Raw genomic sequence first — 23,380 nt, forward strand, 5'->3', positions numbered from 1 at the left:
CACAAATGATGCAGTGGGTTGGACAAAAGGAGATAAGATTGGATTGGCCAATTCAGGTGTCCTATTGGGACTATACAGATAAAGACCCATTGCTCTCATCTTATTTGGCACTTCAAACAGCAAGATTAAGGAGGAATACCTGCCTTTTGAGTATTTGACCTGCATTCTCGGCCCAGTACAAACACCTTACGTACTCTTGCCGCCTTCACATAAACTGAGCTGCTATATCTTAAGGTTCTTATCTAAAACCTAAAGACAAAGGCTCTGAAAACTGACCTTCAGGGCATCAAGAGAAAGCTTACAAAGATTTAAGAAATACGACATACCCCATTCTGTCTGCACAACAATACAATAAAATCCCAAAGCAGGCTTGCAGACTCTTTGTCAATTAGATTTTCATTCTGAAAGCACTGTGTGGCTTTGTTTTGTGCAAAATTAATGACATCCACTTTATGGGTATCATCTCTGGAAGAGGAAGAAAAGTATGCAATGAAACAAAGAATCAGTATGAAGTGCCAGACATCATCATCACAATAAGTAGTATGTAGAACAGAGCAAAGTCAAACCTCCAGTAAAATTTAGGCTTGTGGAATATAGATAAGATATCTGATCAAACCCGTTTAAATTTATTTGTGGCCATGCAAAATTACAAGGAAAAATTAAGCCTGAGAAAATTTTAAAACAGCTTATGAAATCCATAAAACATACTTAGCAAGAGGGCCCGGAAAGGCTCTCATCTCTTCTTGTTCTGGCATATGTTGCAACATAGTCTAAAAAAAATACAAAACCATAAAAGCATGATGATTAGCTCTTACATCTATAAATTCCACCATTTATACAGTAATTCATTTTGTACCTAACAGTGTATCAAAATAAAATAAAATAAAATAAATAAAAGCTATACATAACCTATGGTGTCATCTAGTCTACCACTCTTGAACAGCTGTGTTCCCTATAGTATGTTTGTTAGGGCCCTGTCCAATCCAGTTTAAATGTTTTAATTACTTTCCATGAGAAATTATTCCACAGTGGAAGATCTCATGGGAAGTTTATCCTGGTATTAAGCTTATATTTTCCTTTTCATATCTCCTTGTGACATTCTAAATAATTCCTCTGTCTCCTTGCTGTGTACACAATTCAAATACTTGTAGATAATTGTGTTCTATCTTGGTCATGTTGGCCACATTCTACTCTGTCCCCATAAATCAGATCCTGCAACTCACTTGTCACTCTTCTCTGAACTCTCTGCAATCTGTCCACATCTTTCTGGTGACCAAAAACTTTGTATTCCTTTGGCCCACTGGTGGAGTCACAAGAGAAAGGGAAATACACACAAGGTACTTAATCTCCTACGTCTACACAGAGAGCCTCCGAGCCTGGGTCAACTGACTCCTGCTTGAGCTACTGCATTAAAAATACCGTGTAGACGCTGTGGCTCGGGCTGGAGCTCGGAAGCCTAAGGGCAATGTCTACACAGCTTTTTTAGCATGGTAGCACAAGCCCTGTGAGTCTGAATCTGACAACCCGGGCTCAGAGATTCACTGCCACAGGCTGTGTAGCCATACACTAAGATAGCAAACCATCACCGTCATAGTCGGCAGAGAAAGGGACAAATGCTCATGTCTCAATCAATGGCTGCATGCACACAAAAAATCAAGATCCCAACCTTCCTAGGACTTGGAAATCCTTTTTTAATGAATCAAATGCCACAGTGAGAAAAGGAGATAGCTATTCTACACTAAGGGCTTGCAGGAGAAATCAAAAGTGAAAACATAAGGAAACTTCCAGAAGCAAAGAATCAACATTTGTTTTTCTATAAACTAACGCACATACAACAGAAAGCCATAACACAACTGAAGTGCCCTATTTTTCCTTTAGAAAAAAAACAAGATATTATAAACAAACACATTTGTATTCCTGGTATACTTTTGCTTTACCTCCATACTGTGTATCTCAACCAAAGCCGGCTGTCCTTCTGAAGGCAGGTTTGGCAGCACTTTTGTCAGATGGCCCCCAGGACCAAACCTTGCACAGATATGAGGCACTAAAAATTTCTCAGGTGTCGAGGGTCTTGATGGGACTACAGTAGAGAGAAACATCAAAATCAAGTGATTCAATTAGTTACTTAGTTATTTATGTTTTATTTAGTTTTCTATATAGTTCTTATCACAATCAAAGCAGACATGAAAAACTAGTTATTGAAGTTGGCTAAACACTATCTTCAGCAAGTTAATAGCTATACTTGTCCTATCAAATGCAAGACAGAACTGAGAGCAGACCTCTCAGAAATTTGAAATAAGAAAAAGTTCTGTACCGAGAACTTGAACATTGTTTTATTTAAATGCATTATTTTTCCCATAAGTGACGTATTGCTTATCAATCCCCAGTACATTTCTATGTTTTAGAGGACTTCTGACAAATATTTTCTTTAAAAACTACTGATACTTTATATGAAAAACTCTCTTTTTAGAAACACCGCTGTTTAACTGCAAGAAGCAAGGTTAATAGAAAAATCAAAGGATTATATAAACAGAATTGTTTCTAAGTTACGTCAATTTAAAGATTCTCCAAGAATTAAGAGTAGACTGAATTCAAAGCATGCTTGGATTCAAGAGAGTTTTACAGCATCCCGTTATATACACATGGTTCTACAGCAAACACCACAAATGCAAAATAAGTGTGCCGTACTTAATACGTAACCAGTAGCAATTAATATCTGGCCATAAAATAATGGAACTGTTCAGTGACAACCCAGGATGGAACAAGCAAGGGACTATCCTCACAGTTAACAAAACTTACCTTAGGTATAGCTCATATCTATGACTCTACAAATAGGGAATATTACATTCTACTGTTATCAGTTCAATATCTATTATGAACACAGGTGTCTTTACTACCAATAGGTTCAATAAATGTTTGTAAAGCATTTTAAAGTTGAATGAAAGGCACAAAAGCAAAGAATTGTTAACTATCCTCTCAACCCAACCGTCCCCCATGTTTCTGCAAATACCTTGTTCTACAGATGGCCATCCAGTTTCAGCTGAGTAGCCATAATCTGTAAAAGGCTGTTGACCATCAAAGTTAGCAGGGTATCCGCCGTATGGATAATCTGTGTGAAGCGAGACGGGCTGGGTGGTGGTTTCATATGCATTAGCTGTCAGATCATGGTTGCTTCTATAAACCTGGCTCTGAATAGAACATATTAGTAATTGTTGCATTAAAGACATAATAGCAGGCGGGGAAAGAATCACACTGGCTGAATAGTGTGGCAAGCAAGACTGAGGGGCTTTTTATCTCCCACTTAGCAGCTATATGGGCTCCTTATAAGTATTTTAATATAGTAAGTTGCACAGGACTGTCACTGGCTTTATGAAAGCTGCACAATGAATCAAGTGGTATAATGGACTTGAGCCACAATAGTTTGTCGTCTGTTTTAATGCTCTACTTCCCTATGTTCCCCTCTTACAATTTGATTTGCTCATCTCAGACTGCACTTGTGGGTTTACTTATCTCTCTACCGACTCCTCCCTCTCCTTTTTTAAATGATTATTTGCGTGTGTATTTTGCCAAGAATAAAAATTCATAGAATGATCTGCAGACTGGAGTGTGGCTTCATCCGCAGCTCAGCCAAGATCAGAATGATCCCACAACCTTTTCTTAGTGCCTCTCCGGACATAAGAGAAAATCTGACTTGATTGAATATGGATACTCGGTATAAATGCCTGGATAGCCTCCAATTCTCCATGTCCAATATCAATGAAACATTTGGGTTCCAAATGGATGACTAAATTTAAAACAACATCTGGATTTCTGGAAGGTTAACATATGAAACTACAGATAATGCAAATGCAAACTCTACTAACAGTATACAAGAATCATCTACCAGTTAGAATGTTTCATGGAATTATCTGTGCATTTGTACAGTAGAAGAGTAATTTATTTATTTTTTAAAAACCTTACAGTAGAAGACTGTTCTATATATCAATTCAACAGCCTCAACTCTTTAAATGTATTCCAAGTTTCAGCCCAGCATTAGTTTTTATGCTTGTGATTTGGGAGGAACAGGACATATAAAAATAGAAACGTGGACACATTCTCAACTATAGTAAAATGTAGCAATGCTCCCATACCCAGTGAATTGTATTAGCCAAAGAGACCATTTCTTCCTATATTCTTATGTAGCACCAAGCACAACGTGAGCCCTAGTTCTAATCAAAGACTCTAAGAACTATCAAATAAATATTTTAAAATCAAGCAAACACTGTGGCACAATGTTCAGTCTCTAGTTGCTGAATATGAACTTTCAAAATATGCCTCTATAACCCAAGCTAAGAACCGAAATAACTAATGTTTATGATCTTCCACTAGCTTCTAGAGATTTGATCCAAGAGACTGTCAGGTAACCCCAGTCCTAACATCAAGCGGGTTAACAGAACAAAGTCAAACACATGATGCACTCATATGAAACTCACTTGCTGAGAGCGAGAACTGAAGCTGCTCTGATGGCTACGAACACTGTGGGAACTACGGAGGCTATGGGCAGAATGTTCACTGTGGACACTTCGTCTGTCAAATTCATCACCATAAGGGTCTCTGTGAGGCTCAGTTTCATCATCAAAGCTTCCAGCAAAGCGAGGATCATATCGCCAGTGATCTTCGTATCGGTCTTGTCTAAAGAGCAATGAAATATGAAAATAAAGATAAGAACCTGTATTCTGGGAAGAATTAACTTCAGTGGATATTTGGGTCCATTAACTAGAGAGTACAGTTTAAAGAAACCATGTCACAAACTAGTCCACAGATTTAGGTTTTGTAGACAGTCCAAAACCTGATTTAATAGAAATATCTTCAGTTATTTTTTCCCTTGAAAATATTTTCTAGCTGTGATTTAAACCCAGCTTTATAGCAACTACCTGAGAACCAGAAAGTGAAATTGACTAATCTTGTGTTCACTGTCCAAAATGAAGTGCAAAAAGTAAACAAATGATGGAGTAAAGAGTTTAAATTTTGTAGTAATCATGTGTTAGTAGCAAAAGTATGAAAATCAGTTTTTAAAAAGACATGATTTTACCCTGACAGTATCCCTTTCAACTTGAAATGTTGTTTAGGGGTCATCAAATGAAATTAATAGGCAGCAGGTTTAAAACAAATAAAAGGAAGTTCTTCACGCAGCGCACAGTCAACTTGTGGAACTCCTTACCTGAGCAGGTTGTGAAGGCTAGAACAATAACAGAGTTTAAAAGAGAACTGGATAAATTCATGGTGGTTAAGTCCATTAATGGCTATTAGCCAGGACGGGTAAGGAATGGTGTCCCTAGCCTCTGTCAGAGAGTGGAGATGGATGGCAGGAGAGAGATCACTTGATCATTGCCTGTTAGGTTCACTCCCTCTGGGGCACTTGGCATCGGCCACTGTTGGTAGACAGGATACTGGGCTAGATGGACCTTTGGTCTGACCCGGTACGGCCTTTCTTATGTTAGAGACTAATTGCAAAAATCTAGGCTATTCAAAATTAAGACCAATATCCCATTCTGAATCCATCTAACACAGAAAATTTGAAGAACATTTTCCTACTTCAATTTCTGTTTAGACTTTGTATTAAGTCATTTAAAAAGCTAGTTACAAAACAAGTCCTATTTTTCCTAAAATCATTCTCTCAAAGCTGGTTTATCTAATGTACCTCAATTTCCATAACAATTCTCCTCCCCATAAAGAAAACATGCAGACTGATAAAGAACACTTCAAAAAAATCCTGTTTTATACCTCAAACATTTTCATAGTCTGTCATGCAATAGATTTGCCTACCTAGAGTAAGACACTTTCCCTCAAAATGAATTAAAAAAAAATGCTGCCCAGAACTTTTACAGAATAACTTGTAACTCTGAAGCTTTCTGGATAATCAAAAGTTTCAATAAATTACACTAAAGAGCCAGCTCTCAAAGCCTGCAAATAAAGGGCATGGCTTACAAACCTGTTATCATATGGATATGCCTCTCTCTTTTGGTACAGATTCTGTTCAGTGTCATACCAGTATCTCTGGTCATAACTTCTGGGATCTCTATATCTGGAGTCATATGCTGATGGATACCGTTCCCAGCGACTTGGATCTTTAAAAAAAAGAACTGGTTTAATCTAAAATCTTTGCCCAGTAAGTTGCTCACAGAACTTCTCTATTTGTTCCCTCCTGAAATGCATACACCTATGTTTTGTTAACATCTGAGATAACTACTGTACAAATCCAATTAAAAAAAAAAGCTTTCAAAACAAAGTTGAGATACTAATTTTATTAGAAATATGTATACTCATACATTTTGCCATAACCAGATGAGATCAAATAAAAGTTATAGACTGAACTGTTGAACTATAAGCAAAAAGGCTGTATATCAATTTCATGTCCCTGTGATAACTACACTTGGGTGTAACCAAATTTATCAGATTACTGTTATGTACATTATCTGGATACTATACTGTACTCTTTCAAAGGGATGGTCTCTGCAATCTAATAGATCTTTTCATCTAAATTACTATGAGGTATTTCAAAATTATTTCTACAAGAAAATATGGAAACCCTCAATATAAAATCCTGGAGTTTGGAGGCGAGAACCCCCTATGCCCATTGGTCTGATAGAATTCAAGTGCTGCTCTCCAGAACACTGTTACCCCAGGGGTGACTGTGGGGCATATTATTTGTGCAGAGCGCTACAGTTTGAGGTAGAGTCAATTTATGTTCTGATCATTAACTAGTTTTCCAGTGATTAAGAATTTGTCCACAATGCATGTGTTCAGGCACAAGTGGGCACAGTGATATATGTTGTACTCTATAGCAAGCAATCCCATACATGTGCCACCATATAATTTTACCGTGATAAATTAAGGCAAAAGAAAAGTTTGACCATTTTCCTCATTGTCAAATAGGGAATCAAAACAATGAATTCAAACTTAATTCTCTGCTTTTTCCTCCTACTGAACCAAGGATATAGAGATGACAGCAAAGCATTAAGGACAACTGCAATGCAGGAGGATCAGTTTTCCACAAACTGAAAGCTTTATTCTCATTAGCTGTGGAAAATATGACAATATCACTATTTCAGGAAAAGACCACAAATTTAGTTTTATAACAGTTCTCTGATGTTAATTTTATTACACTTCCCATGTTTTTTGTGAACCAACTAAACTCAGAAAAATTTAGAATTCATTGTCCAACTGTACCTCCATAATTATATGGGTTTGCATAGTAGTCTGCATAGTAATCATTCCAACCACTTTTCGGATTATAATAATCTTCAGTATACCCCTGTCTGAAAGAGGAAAAAAATACGGGAGATAAAATACCATGATTAAAAGAGGCATAGTGACTATTCTTAAAGTTGTTAGAGGATACACACAGCTGATGATAGTTATATTCACTATGACAACAGAATATTTAGTGTTATAGTTTTTTAAAAATTGCAGTTACAGGAAGTGGAAGGTTCAGGGAACTAGAGCCTATATACCAGAACATCATTAATTCAAATCATTCCATACCATCAGTGACTGAAAGGTGTTACCGTACAATAGCTTAAGTGGCTTGTGAACAGATCTGGTGGTCAGTCCAGTCACTTATGGACAATTAAACACATCACAAAAGCCATTACTACAACTGGCATTCTTACTGGCTTCTCTACTGAGGCTGCCAGTATAGCTAACTAGGTATTGAGATAACTATTCTCAGCTCTAGAGCCACTCATGCGAGGTCAGCCATATTATTGAACCAGGCACAAATGTTTGGTGGGGATCGACTTTTCCATTTCTAAAGGATTAATTTTTTAGCAACCAATGCCGCCAATTAAATGAATCTGAAAGTCTCTGTCCACACCACAAACCCATCACATAATTGGTAGTGTACACTCAGTGAGTGTCTGAATAGGTGAAGAGAGGTGCAAGCAGTGTAGCAGTGAGTGGGAAGCTTGTAAAGACAGCATCCACTCTTGCAGGAGTGAATTGATCTGATAAGATTTTGTCAACCTGGACTACTTTGGGAGGGATTTTCAAAAGGCAGCTAAGGCAACCAATTCCCATTTGTGTCTTTTGAAAATTTTAACCTACCATTACCCCCTGAATAGGTTAAGTATCAGTACCCCCTAATACTTAACCTACCATTGTGAGCCAGGACCATGAGTTGTCAAGGATTGTGCAATAAAACACTGATTTTTAATAGAAGAAATCTGTTATTTTGGTTAAAAATAAAAAAAATTATTTAGTTTTGCTCAGTCTTAGCAGGGTAGATATGAATTTTATAAAAGCATTACAAACAGACAGAAGGAACAGTAAAGTTGTGTAATTGCACAAATGGTCAGGAAAATTTATCAACCCAAACAAAAATCTACTTGTCTGCTCTCTATTATGATAAAGAGACTAAATTTTATTCATCTCTTAAAAAAAAAAACTTACAGCAAGAGGGCAAGAATAATTTTACAAGGCTGTGATTCCAAGGAGCTTTGAAATACTATCTGTGAGAGCGATGATGTGCACTGAGAACAGTGCTATCAAGAGAAAGCAATCCCATTAACTCAACTCACCACAAATTCTCACTATGTTTTTGGAGGTTCAGATGTGCACAAGACTATTGCAGCTGTTTGTACTGCTACTTAAACCCATAACTTCCTCCATTCCCTTTTAGAGGCTGTCAATACGTATTATTCCAGGTAAAGGAGGTTCCATAGCAAAATTACTGAAAATATAGCTGATGGCAACTGGGGGGAGGTTCATGCTTTCCAGAGGACAATCCATTCTCTCAAAGCCTGTCGACTTCTAATTTACATGTCGTTGCTACCGCAATATCTTATGATGGATGAAAAAGTCATACAAATCACTCATGTAATATTCACTATAAATTAGTTACCCTTGAAAAAGGAAACTGGCTGCTTCTTGATTGACATTAGTAATTTCAATTTATTCCCTTACTTCAAGCTTTTTTTGCCACATCCCCTCCCACAACTCTACGCTATTTTATTAGTTAATTGGATAGAGCTTAACATCACCACAGTGAAGGTCATCAGTGGAAAAGTTGACCTGATGCAGAATTGTGGACTTTTCCATCTGACTCACATCCTCTCTCCCATCTGAGAACAAAAATCTGTCTCTCAATAGGCAACATGTACTGGTATGTTTTCAAAAGCAAATCCCAAGAGGTACATGCAGAAATGCCATTTGATAACAGGATTGGAGAATTACCCTCTTAGGGTACATCTATACTTACCTCCGGGTCCGGCGGTAAGCAATCCATCTTCTGGGATCGATTTATCGCGTCTTGTCTAGATGCGATAAATCGATCCTGGATCGCTCCCAGAAGTGCTTGCCGTCGACGCCGGTACTCCTGCTCCGCGAGAGGAGTACGTGGAGTCGACGGGGGAGCCTGCCTGTCACATGTGGACCCGCAGTAAGTTCCAACTAAGATACTTCGACTTCAGCTACGTTATTCACGTACTTGAAGTTGCGTATCTTAGTTGGAAGTGGGGGGTTAGTGTGGACCAGCCCTTACACACAGCTTTGTAAATGTTACTCTTAAACTCTAATAAGAGGCTGTAACCTGCACTGCTCTCTCAGTGGACAGACGGAAAATAGGTAATATCAGGACTGAATCTATTGTTGAGCCCCCTCTAATGGGAAGACAGTAATGACAGCCTACAAATGGGCATGAAGGAAGGCTTAAGGAGCAGTAAGGAGATGACTGCAATCATATCATTGTCATTTTATACATGGCATTGTGTTCCCTCACCTCTAAAAGCAGCAAACAATCAGCAATTCATACTTTTGGATGATGTGTTTAATAGCATGCATAATTTAAATTGTAGAATGTTTTGTCAATATTGCCAGACTCATTTCCACCATCTAGGTCCCATACTGTGAACTACACAAGATAAAAGTTCATTATGCATAATTAAATGTAATCCATCAGGACACACTAAACCTTTGCATAGTCCCGTAATTACATACCTAGAAGGAGGTCGATCAGAGCACTGACTAGCTCTGGAACTAGGACGCTCAGGCTCACCATATCGATAACCACCAGGCTCCACATAGGCAGCATTGCTTCTATCATAGTGCTGGTAGCGGGGACCATATTGTCCATAGACATCATCCTCGAGAAGAGAGGTTTATATATTACCAACTAGTAAGTTAAATTGTTTGAAAATCTGACATGGAATAAAAAAAAAAAAAAACACTCCCCCCCCCCTCACACACATTTTGCTATGGCTAACCCCTTCTGACCACTCAATTTCCCTTCTTCCTCTCCCCACCACCTTAAAAATCTGAAATTAGCACCCACGAAAGATGCTGTATTGACAGCCATGGATACTGAAGTACATTATCTTGCCACAAAGGATACAGATGGCTACACTGTTGCCTGTCAAGGTGCCTTAAAACCCAATTTAAGAAAATACTTCTGAAATTGTCAATAGTCCCACCTGGGAGGTAGGGCATTTTTAGGATTTGGACATCCGTCCCACTCGGACAAAGTTGAAACCACCATCTTTTTCACACAGACCAAGAAAACAGTGTTCCGATAACTTCCAGGAGTGACAGTGACTGCTAACAGTATTAATACTCATTTCCTATCTTAAATCTGTTTATAATTTATCCACCATTTCAGTTCTGTCTTTATACGTTTGGGTTTTCACACTCCTGATTGTAAATTGATTTTTCTATGAATTTTGATTCTGCTTTCTGACATCAGATATGCATCATGTTTGTTAGCTTTAAAGCTGCCAGTTAGTAATGAAAACGTTATCAAAAAATCCTTCCAAAGGTTTTCCCATTACCTACAGTTTTGTTGAGTTCTTGCATTATGTTAGACATTGTGATTTCTCTCTATAATGAAATATAAAGTGAATCTTTCAAGATAAATGCTATATTCTTGATCACTTCCAACACTTCTTTTTGTCTTTGCATCATAATGAAGTTACTAAATACATCAATACAATTATGAAAGAAGAGAAAAAAGTTCCTGCTCTACCTGGTAATAGAGATGAGCTGCCGTTCTAGGATCCAGGGGAGGGTAAGGCTGTGGATATGGAGTCTGATAAGCATCATAAGGATGTCTGTAATAGTAGTAGGGGTTTTGTGGTGGCCCACAGGCATCCTGAGGAGTCTGAGAAGGTGGTGGATTCTGGTCTTGTTGCATGGTTGGCATGGCTGGATGACTGGTGGTAACAGATGCTGATGAAGTTGGAGCACTCAATGACTGACCAGAAAATGGTTGTTTATCAGGACTTGTTTGACTATAGCTTGTTGGTGGCTGTGTTGAACTACCCTCTGGGGGACCCACTGGATAATACCTATTAGTTGGCACCTGATTCTCTTGTCGCTGTGGTGCTTGGGTAGGTTTAATTCCTGAAGCCATCTGATAATTTGAAGGAACCAAGGACTGCCCAGAAGGTACTGTTTGTGGCATTTGAGCAGCTTGCTTTTGTTGCTGAGAAAGCAATGCCCCCTGTGTGGCTCTGTCTGATGGAGCCTGAAGCTGCACATCTTTTGTTACCTGTTGATAGAAATGTTGTTTGTCATGTGTGTCTGGCCCCACCTGGCTAGCATGATTGACTGGTTGCTGAGGAAATATCGGACCACAAGAAAGTAATGGATTATGCATCTGTACAGGATTACTGGTCTTGCTTTTGTCCAGTGTCCGTGTTACTGTAAAATCGAGTGCTCCAGAAGTTTCTTCATGACTATGGGAGTCATTTGTAGAATTATTATTAGGCACCATGGTATTCACTGGTGGGACTAACAACACACTTGCATTTCCACTGGGGAGATTTGTCCCAGGAGAAACAGCTGAGTTAGATCCTGGTTTACTAGCAAATTCAGGCAGACAACCTTCTGAATTAACATTCTTTTTACCTTCTGGAGCCAAATTAATTGGAGTTTGAGATGGAGGTTGCATCAACAAATTTGTGGATTGATTTGAGGTGATTTCTGAAGAATTAACAGGGCTTTGTAATAAATTAGAATGTGACAGATTAGAAGATGGAGGTGTATTAACTGAAGATCCAACCTGCATTACAGACAGTGGCACATTTTCCCCAGAGAGGATCCCACCAGCATGTGGAGCTTGGAGTCCTGTTACAGGTTTATCTTCAACTCCAGGATCTTTCAGTGAAACATGATTTTCATTCCTGGTTAGCTGATTACATAAAGAAAGAGAAAAATTAATTGGCTGAGCCAAATTATAGCTTTGATTAGGCTGGGCAATCAAGATAGGGTGATTTTGCAGAGACTCCGTGGGTGGAGAAGACAACAAACTTGCATAACCTGAACTTGCCTGAGACTGAAGTGCCTCCTCTTCCCCCATTTTGGGAGGATTCTCAAGGTTTTCAGAAGATGCATTTCCATGCTGGGATGGTTGCACAGGAACACACTCTGGTTTATTTGGCTGCTGACTAGACAGCCCTTCTTCAGGCGGTTGAATAATTTCCACTGTCTGTTTGGCAGGTACATACACTGCAGGAGCAGCAGGGGCTAGAAGAACATTGCCCCCAAAGTTAGGTAACTCATTGTGAGCCCAGAGAGTTGTTGCTGGACTCTCACACTTTTTAGTTGCTCCCTGTGCTCTTGTTGAGGGTCTTTTCTCAGGTACTGATTGTATGTTTTCCACAACAGGTCCACTAGCAGGCTGCAACATGTTTCCAGGTTCACCAGTGACTGTAAGAGGCAACGGATGTATTTGGGGCATGAAAATAGTTTCCAGGTTATCTGGCGGCTGTTCAAGATTACCTGGTGAGGCAGCTGGCATAGCTGTACTTTTCTTAGTATTCTTTTGGTTTGGGTGGTTCTCTCTTAATTCAACCACCATCTTCGCTTGGTCAACCTCTGCAGGTTTTACCCCAACCCCATGGGACCTTACTGGTTCAAAAGAACTATTTGCACTTGTCTGAAATATTCCCGTAGGTTTGGGAGGACTTGGAGTTGGAGGCTGGGACAGATTACTATGGTAATTCTTGCTGACATTTGGCTCACTCGAATCTCCTCCCAAAGGAGAGGAGTCAATCTGCTTAAAGAAACTGGCAGAGGACTCCTCATCAGGCTTCCCGCTTTCTTGCTGAATAAATGTACCAACAAGCTCTTGAGGTCTAGTTGTTGAACTAGAAAGACTCTTGTGGCTTATGTTACTGTAGTTTGAGGATACACTATCGGATCGGACAGGATGAGGTAACGAATCGGGTGCCTCTAGATTTGGTCCTCTTTCCACATGGCTCACAACGGTGTTCTTTGGAGGCAACTGCCCTGGCAGTGACCCATATCTGTACAGATCAGAACCTACACCTGGGGATGAGCGATTAATATTCTGTGGTTCGCTTGGCAGAACTTCTTGATTCTGAATGCATTCCAGATTCTCAACATTTTCATAATGCGACCCAACATTCTCACGAGCTTTGCTAACATTTGCTTTGTCATCACTAATATACATAGAGTTTTTACTGGTCTGAGTCTCATGCTGGCTGCTTATAGTTTTAGAAAAATATTGGACATCCATTCCCTTTTGCACTGCCTCATTAGCTGAGCTTGTGCTAATCTGTGGTTGAGAGAGAACACTAGCTGCAGCCTGCTGAGGATGCAGTGGTTGGTGATACATATGCCCTGAATTTACCTGACAAGCATCATAGTTAGCTTTACCGGACAGATCATTTTTTTCTGATGAAAGTATTTCTTCATTTTCTGCCTCATCCCCTTTGAAAAACATGGAGAGAGTTCCTGAATCTGCATTTGTGGATGTATGTCCACTTGGTGTTTCAGACACATTTTGAGATTGTTTTTGTGGGTTATTTTCTTGAGTGATGGGATTAACAAAACCAGAGTCTGGTAAAAGAGGCTGTGGGTAAAACTGTTCTTGGTAAGGTTGACTTGGCCAAGGATTAGTCATTCTTATATTCTGTCTAAACATATTTTCAGGCTGAAAGCTGTTCACATGGTGGTTGGCAACTGGGAAGCTGCTTATCTCATTCTTTTCACCACCAATGGGCAAAGGTGCTTGCCCAGTATTTTGTGGAATATGTTGCTGTACATGCCCCTGATGCAGATTTGCTTGGGGAGGAAGATGGGACATAACAGCTGAAGAGTGAGAAACGCTATAAACTGCATTCGGAGAAGGTGGCTCAGTGTAGGGCCAGTAGTTCTGAACTTGAGGCTGCAGGTTTTCGTGAATGGGTCTCCACTGAGGTGGGGTTTGTTGAAGAGGTGGAGGGAGGAATGGTGCTACTGTAGGCACTGAACTAGTGTTGCTTGGATCCCTATTAATATCTTGTCTGCTTAGGGGTCTGTTTGCCACATGCGCCATAGCCGGATGTCCACTGAGAGAACTTTCATGTGCTGCTCCTGTATTATAAAGCGACTGTGCTGAAGAGTTATGTTCTGCATTTGGATGCATTTGATGCATTTCTGCAGTGCTATTTATAATATGTGCTGGTGATGAAGGAGTCACCACATTAGAAAATGTATTTGAAGTTATTTCTGGTTGAGATACAGATGTCGGTAAAGATGTAGGCAGTCCATGAGAATTATCCCCTGCATATGATTGAGAACAATGCACACCAGCTGGACGAGGAAACACTGATGGAGCAGGACCTGGCATAACCAAGGGATTGCCTTTGGATGGATTACCTAACAGGGAACCTTGTGGAGTTTGCCTGCCAAATGCAAAAGGGTCTGTCACAGGCTGCACCGGGGCAGTTGCTCCTGAGACTGGTGCATTTGCCCGTCTACTAAATGGGCTGTTTCGCCAATACGTGTTCCGAGCAATTCCTGCAGGAGGCGGCGGTCCACCAACCCCTGCTGGAACTGTCTGTGGAGGTGGCTGCATGACGAATTTCTAGCAAGGTCAAATGCTGTTTGGAGAACCACCAATGAATGCTGTAGACAGGTTTTCCTTTTTCCCCACACTGTAAAGGAGAACATAAGACAAATTAGTTTCACATCCCACAATAAGAAAACTCAGCATTTAAAAAAAAAAATCTCATTCTGTTTTTTTTTTTTTTTTTTCCTAAAAGAAAGAATTTTCAGAAAGTGATCTGCTGAAGACACAGGATTCCCAAAAATAAAATATTTGCCAATTTTTCCAGAATGTATATTTATTTCACACATTGAGTTTTCATTACACCGGACTTATCATTGTATTTATACACAAGGTTCATCTAACACTGTTTGGCCGGTCAGTAAAGCCAAGCCATTTTAAAAACAATGTTTAAAAAAAAACCCACAGGGAAATGTTTTTAAATACAGTTTGGACCCAGGCAATGTTTACACTGACGTTGAGCTCTTCTGTAAAGTCTCATACTAACAGCAGTAGCACTAGTGCAGTGACATTTATACCATCACGTTGTCTAGACTTGCTTTAAGCAAGATTAGACAATATAGTGGCAAAAACATCAGCAACTGAGCTACACTAGCACTCCCACCACTGGTAGCACCAGTTAGTGGTAGTGCACTAATGGAAGATATTAAAGAACGCTCAGTGAAGAAAACTATCAGCTTCTCATACTTTCTTAGAACGCGTTTTAGCTTGAGCTGTATTTAAACACAGGAAGGGCTGTATGAATGGAATAAAAGCAAATTACTTTCAGAAAGAAATCCATATAAAGTACATAAAATGTTATGTGCATTAATTCAGTACATTCCACTTTTATCACTGCAAGACATTCTGGGGCAAGGGGAAGGAGGAAGGGAAGGGAGACATTACCAGAAGCAGAGTACACCTCTACCCTGATATAACGCGACCCAATATAGCACGAATTCGGATATAACGCAGTAAGATTTTTTGGCTCCTGAGAACAGCGTTATTTCGGGGTAGAGGTGTATTTAAAACTTAAAATACAGTCTGAATTCTATTGTAAAGTTCGTCAAAATATATATGCTCTCTGGTTAATTTTAATAGGACTGTTTTGGAAGTTTTCCATCTCAACTTAAACTCACTGGTATCAGTTATAAGAATTCAGTGGGTTGTGCAATAGCAGTTTTCATAAGTTAGTTAAGACCTTGTATTTTTCCATTTATAATACTGTACCACATAAAAAAAATTAAAATAAAACAAGCCATGGTGATTTATATGAGATCTGGGGCATTACTACTAGTCCTGTACTATACAGTGGGACCTTTCTTTAATAGAAATATGCTATTAATGTAGTTCGCATCATGGAGAGAAAAGTATCCAGAGTAGTTGTGTCATCTATTGGATACATTTTTGTTTATCCTTCATAATAAAAAGGCAACCAAGAGTTGTGCAGTGGTTTAGCAATAGGACTCCCAAAGTCAATGGCAATCAGATAACTAAAACCTATTTAAAACCACCTTTAAATTTCTGGTTATGCAACTTGTGATTTGATAGCAAGAGTTGTATGTTAAGAAACTACAACAGAACGAAGTTTGTGACTGCATCGGGCGCTAAGCAGCTAGAGAAGGGGTTAAATGCAAAAACCTCTCTCTGGGGTTTCAGCTTAATCAAAATATAATCTTGGCAAAAAATCTCTAGCTGCATTCATTCTGTAAAGCTTTAAAATCAGTAAACTTCAAAAAACACAAAGCACATAAGCCAATGAGCAGGATAGCCCTTATATATCTCCCAAAGGCAACTTCTCCTGGCTTCTAATCAATACAATCTCTCATTACTATTTATTATTTGTATTACTGTAGCTCATAGGTCATGGTAATGCAGCCCCTCTTTAAGTGGGATCATTGAGGAGGGGGTCAGCTATCGGGGTCCCCCTCTTTGGGGACCAAAGGGCCAATGCACACCATTACAATGTTCTAGTTATTGCTTTATAGCCAATGTAAATCTTTTGTTGAGATGGGGAGGAGGAGCAGAAGAATTGAGTTAATGCGAGGCTTTTGAATAGAAATACTGAACTTGGGTTTGTTAGTTTCAAGCATAACTTCAATTTTTCTTTAAAATTCTTTTTTAAAACAGTTGCATGCTTAATCCATGTCAGGGAATGTTAGTTGCTACAAAACACACTTAACAATTCAAAGAGTTTTCAAATATTGTAATCATTTCTCTCTGCCTTGATATCTGGGAGAAGGTTTTCCAGCAAGGCACAACTACTGCCAACCAGGATGTTACCAGGAAACCCTGCCTAGTCAGCAGCTCCCGATTCTACACACTTAGAAAATAAACATGCGTCTAAGAATCTGTTTTGGACATCCCCTTATACTTATTTTTCCACAATTAAGTTTTCAGGTTTTTACACTAAAATTATTTTTTTGTTTGTTTTCATTTTACTAGTTGTTCTCATGCAATGCATGGGAAAGTGGAAACCAGAAATGTAAGACAATAGTTCAAGTGGAAACCATAATCTCTTGTGAACAAAATGTTTATTTCCAGTTTATACATTTTTTTAATTTACCCAAAAACTTGTTTTTGAAAATGTAGTTGGGTAGAGAAATCAGTTGTTTTATAATTTAAGTGTTGACTTCCACATTTCTGAGAGGGACTTTGTTCCTAACAATATCCTATCAAACACACACAAAACAGCAAAATACTAATATCTTCAGTGTTCTTGTAACAACTGATAATTAACAAATTCAAAATTAGTGAAGAGTCTTACTTTTCATTAATTACTTGTTCTCTTTTTTGTGGACCTCGGGAATAAATAAAGAATTCTAACCACAAACTTATTTTAGAGGCCCAAGCCAGGAAGATGCAACCTTTTCTGGATCAAAGTTAATAAACAGATCACACACAGCAAGTAGAAAAGGTGTATAAGAGATTAAAAATACAAACTGTGCAGGTTATTAAAGTGATGAAAGCAAGTAGTTTTAATCAACAATATTAATGTGGAAAAAAAATCTTTCTTCCAAAACTTAAAATTAACAGATGTTTTTGTTTTAAATAAGTGAGAACAATGATGGCTATGCAATAATCTCAAAGCTAATCCAACTAGAGTGTTCCCATCTAGGGTGGAAACTCTTGCATCTCAAAGTTTTACTAGTTGATAATGCACAATGGCCTACTAAATGTTAGTCACCTAATGGCTACAGAAAATCTACAATTGCATAAAAATGGCAGCCCCTGAAAGGTTACCGAAAACAAAGTTTTACCAAGTATCACAGGGGTAGCCGTGTTAGTCTGACGAAGTGGGTATTCACCCATGAAAGCTTATGCTCCAATACTTCTGTTAGTCTATAATGTGCCACAGGACTCTTCGTTGCTTTTTAAAGTTTTACCAGTTATATCAAAGTATAGCTATCCAGGTATAGATACACTGATACTCCAGTGTAAGAGTGGCTTTTTTGATTTAGCCTAAACCTCTTCCCCAAGTAACATAAAATAAAGCAAAAAAAGCCACTCTTGGGCCTGCTCTGCACTTGAAAGTTTTGCTAACATAGCTATGTCAGTTAGGAGTAGGAGGTGAAAAAAAAAAAAAAAAAAAAAAAAAAAATCACACTCCCGATCGACATCACTATTCCGGCAAAAGCCCTAGCGTTTTTGCGGTTTATAACAACAAACTCCTTTTCTCAGTATAACTTATTTTGTTCAGGGAACTTGTGTAAGTTATACTGGCCAAAACATTCTTCTGCTGTTACAAACTGTCTCTCCACTAGGAGAGTTTGCCAGAGTGTCCACACAGGGGGTTATACTGCTACAACTGTGTCAGCTTAAATTCACTCCTTTAGTTATACTAAAAAAGCTTTCCCCTGTAGACAACACCTAAACAAAGGAAAATAAACTGTTTATAAAAAAAAATAAAGTCATTAGAACACCCCAAAAAGATATAGCTAAAATCTGAAAAATTGGGCTTAAGCTTTAAGAGTTAAAGTAATATCTAAAAGATGTATGAATACATTTCAGAACAGTCAGACTGAGGGCCCAACATAGTCAGTGTGATTGCTCAAAGTAATATTTGTTAGCATGTTTACAGAATCGATCGCTCAGTGTGCAAAATAATTCCACTGAAAGCTCATGTGACTGTCTTTCCAGAGGCCAACTAATTAAAACTCAGGTTGCAATGCAATTTCAAGAACCAGACTGTAGCTTTTTTTTTCCCCCCTCTTTCTTGTTGCCTCTTAGCAACATACTTTATGAAGAGATATGTTTGGTGTTCTTAATTAATTTAATAATGTCCTGAGGGTTATGACATCACCACCACATCTAACTTTCAGTATTATCCACAAAGGATAAAACATTTATGTCTGCATTTTGTCTAGTGTCTGACTAGATATTGGATTTAATTCTATATTGAATTCTGTATTAACTAATATTATTACATAGCCCCAAGTCAATTTATTGAAAAAAATACAGCATAGGGAGTGTTTCAGAAAGATCAACTTCTGTCTGACATGATTTATTCACACACAGTTCTCTACTTAAGCATGCCGAATAGTTCATAGAAGATTTTTTCCCAATCCCACAAATTTCTTGCAATTCACAGTAAGATATTTATATTCATATGATCCTTCGTTTTTACAACTTATTGTGCGTCAAGAGTGACATCTTAGTAGAAATCTGAATTTTTGCAATGGATCAGGATTTGTACCCAAACAAGAAACCATTGAATAGCATCTGCAACACTTAGTGAAGTTTGAATGCAACAGGTGTACTTGAGGTGATCATTTACCCCAAACCCAGCCTAAGTAAATAAAGCTTATAACAAATGATCAGAACTAAAATGGTATCAGTTTTTACAACTTTCTTAATTCTTTGAAAAGGATCTTAATGGAGCAAATGATACACCGTGGTATAATCTGGAAACATTCTCTTTGTTTATGTTAGAATTTTCTGTGGAGCTTAAATGGCAACTACTAAAGCGAAACGTGACAAATGTTAGCATGAAGCAGTGAACAATGAAGGAAGACCTATTACTTTCTCCAAAGAGCTTTTCAATGTTGTGTACCTCCTTCCTAACATCCTTAGTGTACCGTAACCCATGTACGACACTACAATACACACAAACGAAAGTAGTTAAATTAGTTATCTATTACAAGAGTTTGTCAACAGCATTGCAGGAATACGTAAACAGCTAAAATACAGTTAGGTAAATCTGTAATCAATATTCTAATTGAAGATCTTGGGTCAAATATTTTTATGCAAAACAGCCCCAATTAAGCAATTTTAACTATCAAAACAAGATCCAGAGGCAACTGTGGCTTTAGCTGAGATGACAGGAATCCAAAGTTTCCTCAACATCTCTGCTATGCTTTCAACACAAGCAAAGTAAGAGGTAAGAGCTTGTGAACTGAATTTATACAGTAAAAGCTTTGTTATCCAGCGTGTTGGAGAATGGGGGGTGCTGGTTAGTTAAAAATTCCAGTTAACTAAGAGTTATACTTAACAATGGAGGGAGGGAGTTTGAGTGTCGGAGGGGGCTCAGGGCTGGGGCACGGGAGAGGGTGTGGGGCGCAGGCTCTGGAAGGGAGTTTAGGTGTGGGAGGGGGTGCAGGGCAGGAGGTTGGGGCATGGGAGGAGTTTTGGGGTGCCAGATCCGGGCGGCGCTCACCTCGGGCGGCTCCCCACAAGCGGCAACATGTCCCTGCTGCTCCTAGGTGAAGGTGCGGCCAGGCGGCTCTACACACTGCCTCCGTCTGCAGATGCCACTCCTGCAGCTCCCTTTGGCCATGGTTCCCGGCCAATGGGAGCTGCAAAGCTAGCGCTCAAGGCAGAGGTAGTGCACGGAGCCCCCCAGGGCTGTTCCTCCGCCTAGGAGCAGCAGGAACATGTCGCCGCTTCTGGGGAGCCCCGTGGAGCCATGTAGGTAGCCTAGCAACCCTACTGAAGATTTGTATTGGGAGATATCAGAAATGCCGGTTTCTAAAGCTTTCTGGTTGGTAAATGGCCAGATAACACAGCTTTTACTGTATTATCACAGAAGATCCTGCAAAAGGACACCAGTGCCTATAGCGTTAAGTGAATCCTATTCTGCAAGGTAGTTTTTCTCCAACCCTAGAAGCATAACAACTGAACACTTTTTAAAAATTCGATTATATTATTTATTAGTCTCCCAAACCTTTTATATGTTACTTGACATCTTAGGCCACAATCCTGCAGTCGAATTTGTATGGGCAACCCCCTGTGTTCGTACGGATCCAATTACAGGATCAGGGCCACAAACCATAAGCTGTCCAGAACATGCACTTCATCTTCCTGCATGTATGGATGACATCTAACATACTGTGGAACACTATCATGCTACAACAATAATGCAGAAAACTTCCTACCAGCTTCCATATAAATGCAAATATTGCTCAGATGCTCCTGGAACCAAGAACATAGAGCTGAACATGCAGCCCTCAGACAACAGCAACATAAACCTTTCCATTAGTTTGGAAGGGAAATTACTAGTTAATTAGGGTCAGTGGTTCCCAACTTTTTCAGGCAATACTCAGCCATCATCAGCTGATACTCAAAAAGAAGAACAGGAGTACTTGTGGCACCTTAGAGACTAACAAATTTATTAGAGCATAAGCTTTCGTGGACTACAGCCCACTTCTTCGGATATATGCATCCGAAGAAGTGGGCTGTAGTCCACGAAAGCTTATGCTCTAATAAATTTGTTCGTCTCTAAGGTGCCACAAGTACTCCTGTTCTTCTTTTTGCGGATACAGACTAACACAGCTGTTACTCTGAAGCTGATACTCAGTCTTTCCTATTCAATTATGCACAGGGTTAAGAAGCTACAACAGTTTGAAAAAGGGTGACTTTGGTTTTGAAGGGCTCACTTTAAATGCCTTTTTGAAAATAAACAAAGACATTTACACTAAGAGACATACTTTCAAAATAGCCTTAATTCACCACATCTACCCACAAGTAAGACCTGCAATCATACACTCTAACCTACTGCGGAGCTTGGGTTTCCCCAACACAATCAAATAGGTGGAGGGGAAGAAATTTCAACTGCCATCTTTGCAAATTCATTAGACAGTATAAACCCATACATTGCAACATCTGAGCACCACCATGTCGCAATATCATGAAATGTCACATCAGGGACCCCAATCCAACTTCAGGATTTCCAAGAAATCCCTTTTCTACAGCTGCTTCTGTTGCTTATAGGCCACAAAGGCACCCAGAGAAAAATCAGAGTTGTCCATGGTGGGAACACTAGGTACCATGTTTTGGGGACCAATATGAATACATCCGAGAAGTTGGGGTAATCATACACTGCCAAAAGCAACAGAGGGTCCTGTGGCACCTTTGAGGACCCTCTGTTGCTTTTTACAGATTCAGACTAACACGGCTACCCCTCTGATACATAAACAGCCAGTCCCTGAAGTACCCAGTGCTGGACCTTCCACCCCAACTGTCTATACATCATACTTGTATGCCACCCATTACTCAATAAGTGCCTCGCAATCTTTAATGCATTTAACCTCACAACATCCCTGTTTGTTAGGAGAGCGCTAAGATCTGCATTTTACAGATACAGAACCGAGGCAGAGAGTCTAAGTAACTTGCCCAAGGGCTCCCAAGTCCTACGGTAGCACCCGACCCACTGGGCCATCCTTTCTCTCAATGTGAAGAGCTGCCCAGGCATTTTTAACCCCACAGCCCAGCAAGTCTTTAGCTACATTCCCCAGGCTATGCCCCCCCATCCCCTCCCCCGCCAGAGACCTAACCAAATTACCTCCAGACTTCTCCCACACAGCATCCACACCTCTTACTGCCCCAGGCTTCCCCCGGCCAGGCGGCACCCTAGAGACACCTCCCCGACTCTACTCCTCTCCCTGCCACCCTCCGCCCCGGGTTCCCCTCCCCCCGGCCAGCCGCCCCCCAAACTCCCGCCCACCCCCTCCAAGCTTCCCCCTCCCCACTCCCTGCCAGCCCCCCGGCTGCCCCAGCCAGCGCCTACCCGAGCCCACCCCTCAGCCCACCTCCTGGGGCCCCCGGCGCGCTCCCCTCACCTGGCGGAGCCCGGCTCGGCCCCCCGGGGGCGCACGCAGCAGGCGAAGCCCCTTCAGCAGCAGACGCCTCCCCCCGTCCCAGCAGCCGCAACACCAACAATCTCCACCATCTTGGAACATCCGGCTCCAATGGCCACCGCCGCCGACGTGTCACGCTCCGCACGCGGTGACGCAGGCGCGTACGCGTCGACGCCACCCACATGTTGTTTCTTTCCGCTCTCCGTTGAGTTGCTTAAAGGGTTCGTCGGGTGGCGGCGGGTGTCAACTCACCTGCGTCGGCGGACAGAAAATGTCACCATCCCTTTAAGAGTTCGGCGCTCACCGGCGGGTGTCCGCCGAAGACCGCCAGGGTCGGGCGCATGCGCGTTGAGGGTTGGTGGGAACGCTAATCAATACAGCTGCTGGAGACGTTAGGGTGGCAGGTTCGAGCCCCACCTAGGGAGATTGGAGACGCCTTGACGGGCCTGAGCAGAATTCAGCTGCTTAGCCTCTGTTATACCGCCCTTGGTTACTGGGC

General features: G+C 40.3%; 1 protein-coding gene across 5 annotated transcripts in view; it reads right to left on the reverse strand.

Annotated features, from left to right (window-relative positions):
• SEC16A (SEC16 homolog A, endoplasmic reticulum export factor) overlaps window positions 1-22,982 on the reverse strand; it is a 42,027-nt gene extending 19,045 nt beyond the window's left edge. For all 5 annotated transcript variants that reach the window (XM_054007213.1, XM_054007215.1, XM_054007212.1 and 2 more), the window contains exons 1-10: window positions 22,864-22,982; window positions 10,997-14,915; window positions 9,976-10,121; window positions 7,210-7,298; window positions 5,972-6,107; window positions 4,473-4,671; window positions 3,011-3,188; window positions 1,938-2,080; window positions 709-770; window positions 327-465 (exon numbers count right to left, since the gene is read on the reverse strand). In XM_054007213.1, coding sequence (XP_053863188.1) covers window positions 327-465; window positions 709-770; window positions 1,938-2,080; window positions 3,011-3,188; window positions 4,473-4,671; window positions 5,972-6,107; window positions 7,210-7,298; window positions 9,976-10,121; window positions 10,997-14,836 — 4,932 coding nt within the window. In that variant the 5' untranslated portion in view covers window positions 14,837-14,915; window positions 22,864-22,982. The remainder of the gene's footprint in view (window positions 1-326; window positions 466-708; window positions 771-1,937; window positions 2,081-3,010; window positions 3,189-4,472; window positions 4,672-5,971; window positions 6,108-7,209; window positions 7,299-9,975; window positions 10,122-10,996; window positions 14,916-22,863) is intronic.
• Between the last annotated feature and the right edge of the window lie 398 nt (window positions 22,983-23,380).

Source organism: Malaclemys terrapin, chromosome 17 (assembly GCF_027887155.1).
Source record: "Malaclemys terrapin pileata isolate rMalTer1 chromosome 17, rMalTer1.hap1, whole genome shotgun sequence".
In the NCBI taxonomy this organism is placed as follows: Eukaryota; Metazoa; Chordata; order Testudines; family Emydidae; genus Malaclemys; species Malaclemys terrapin.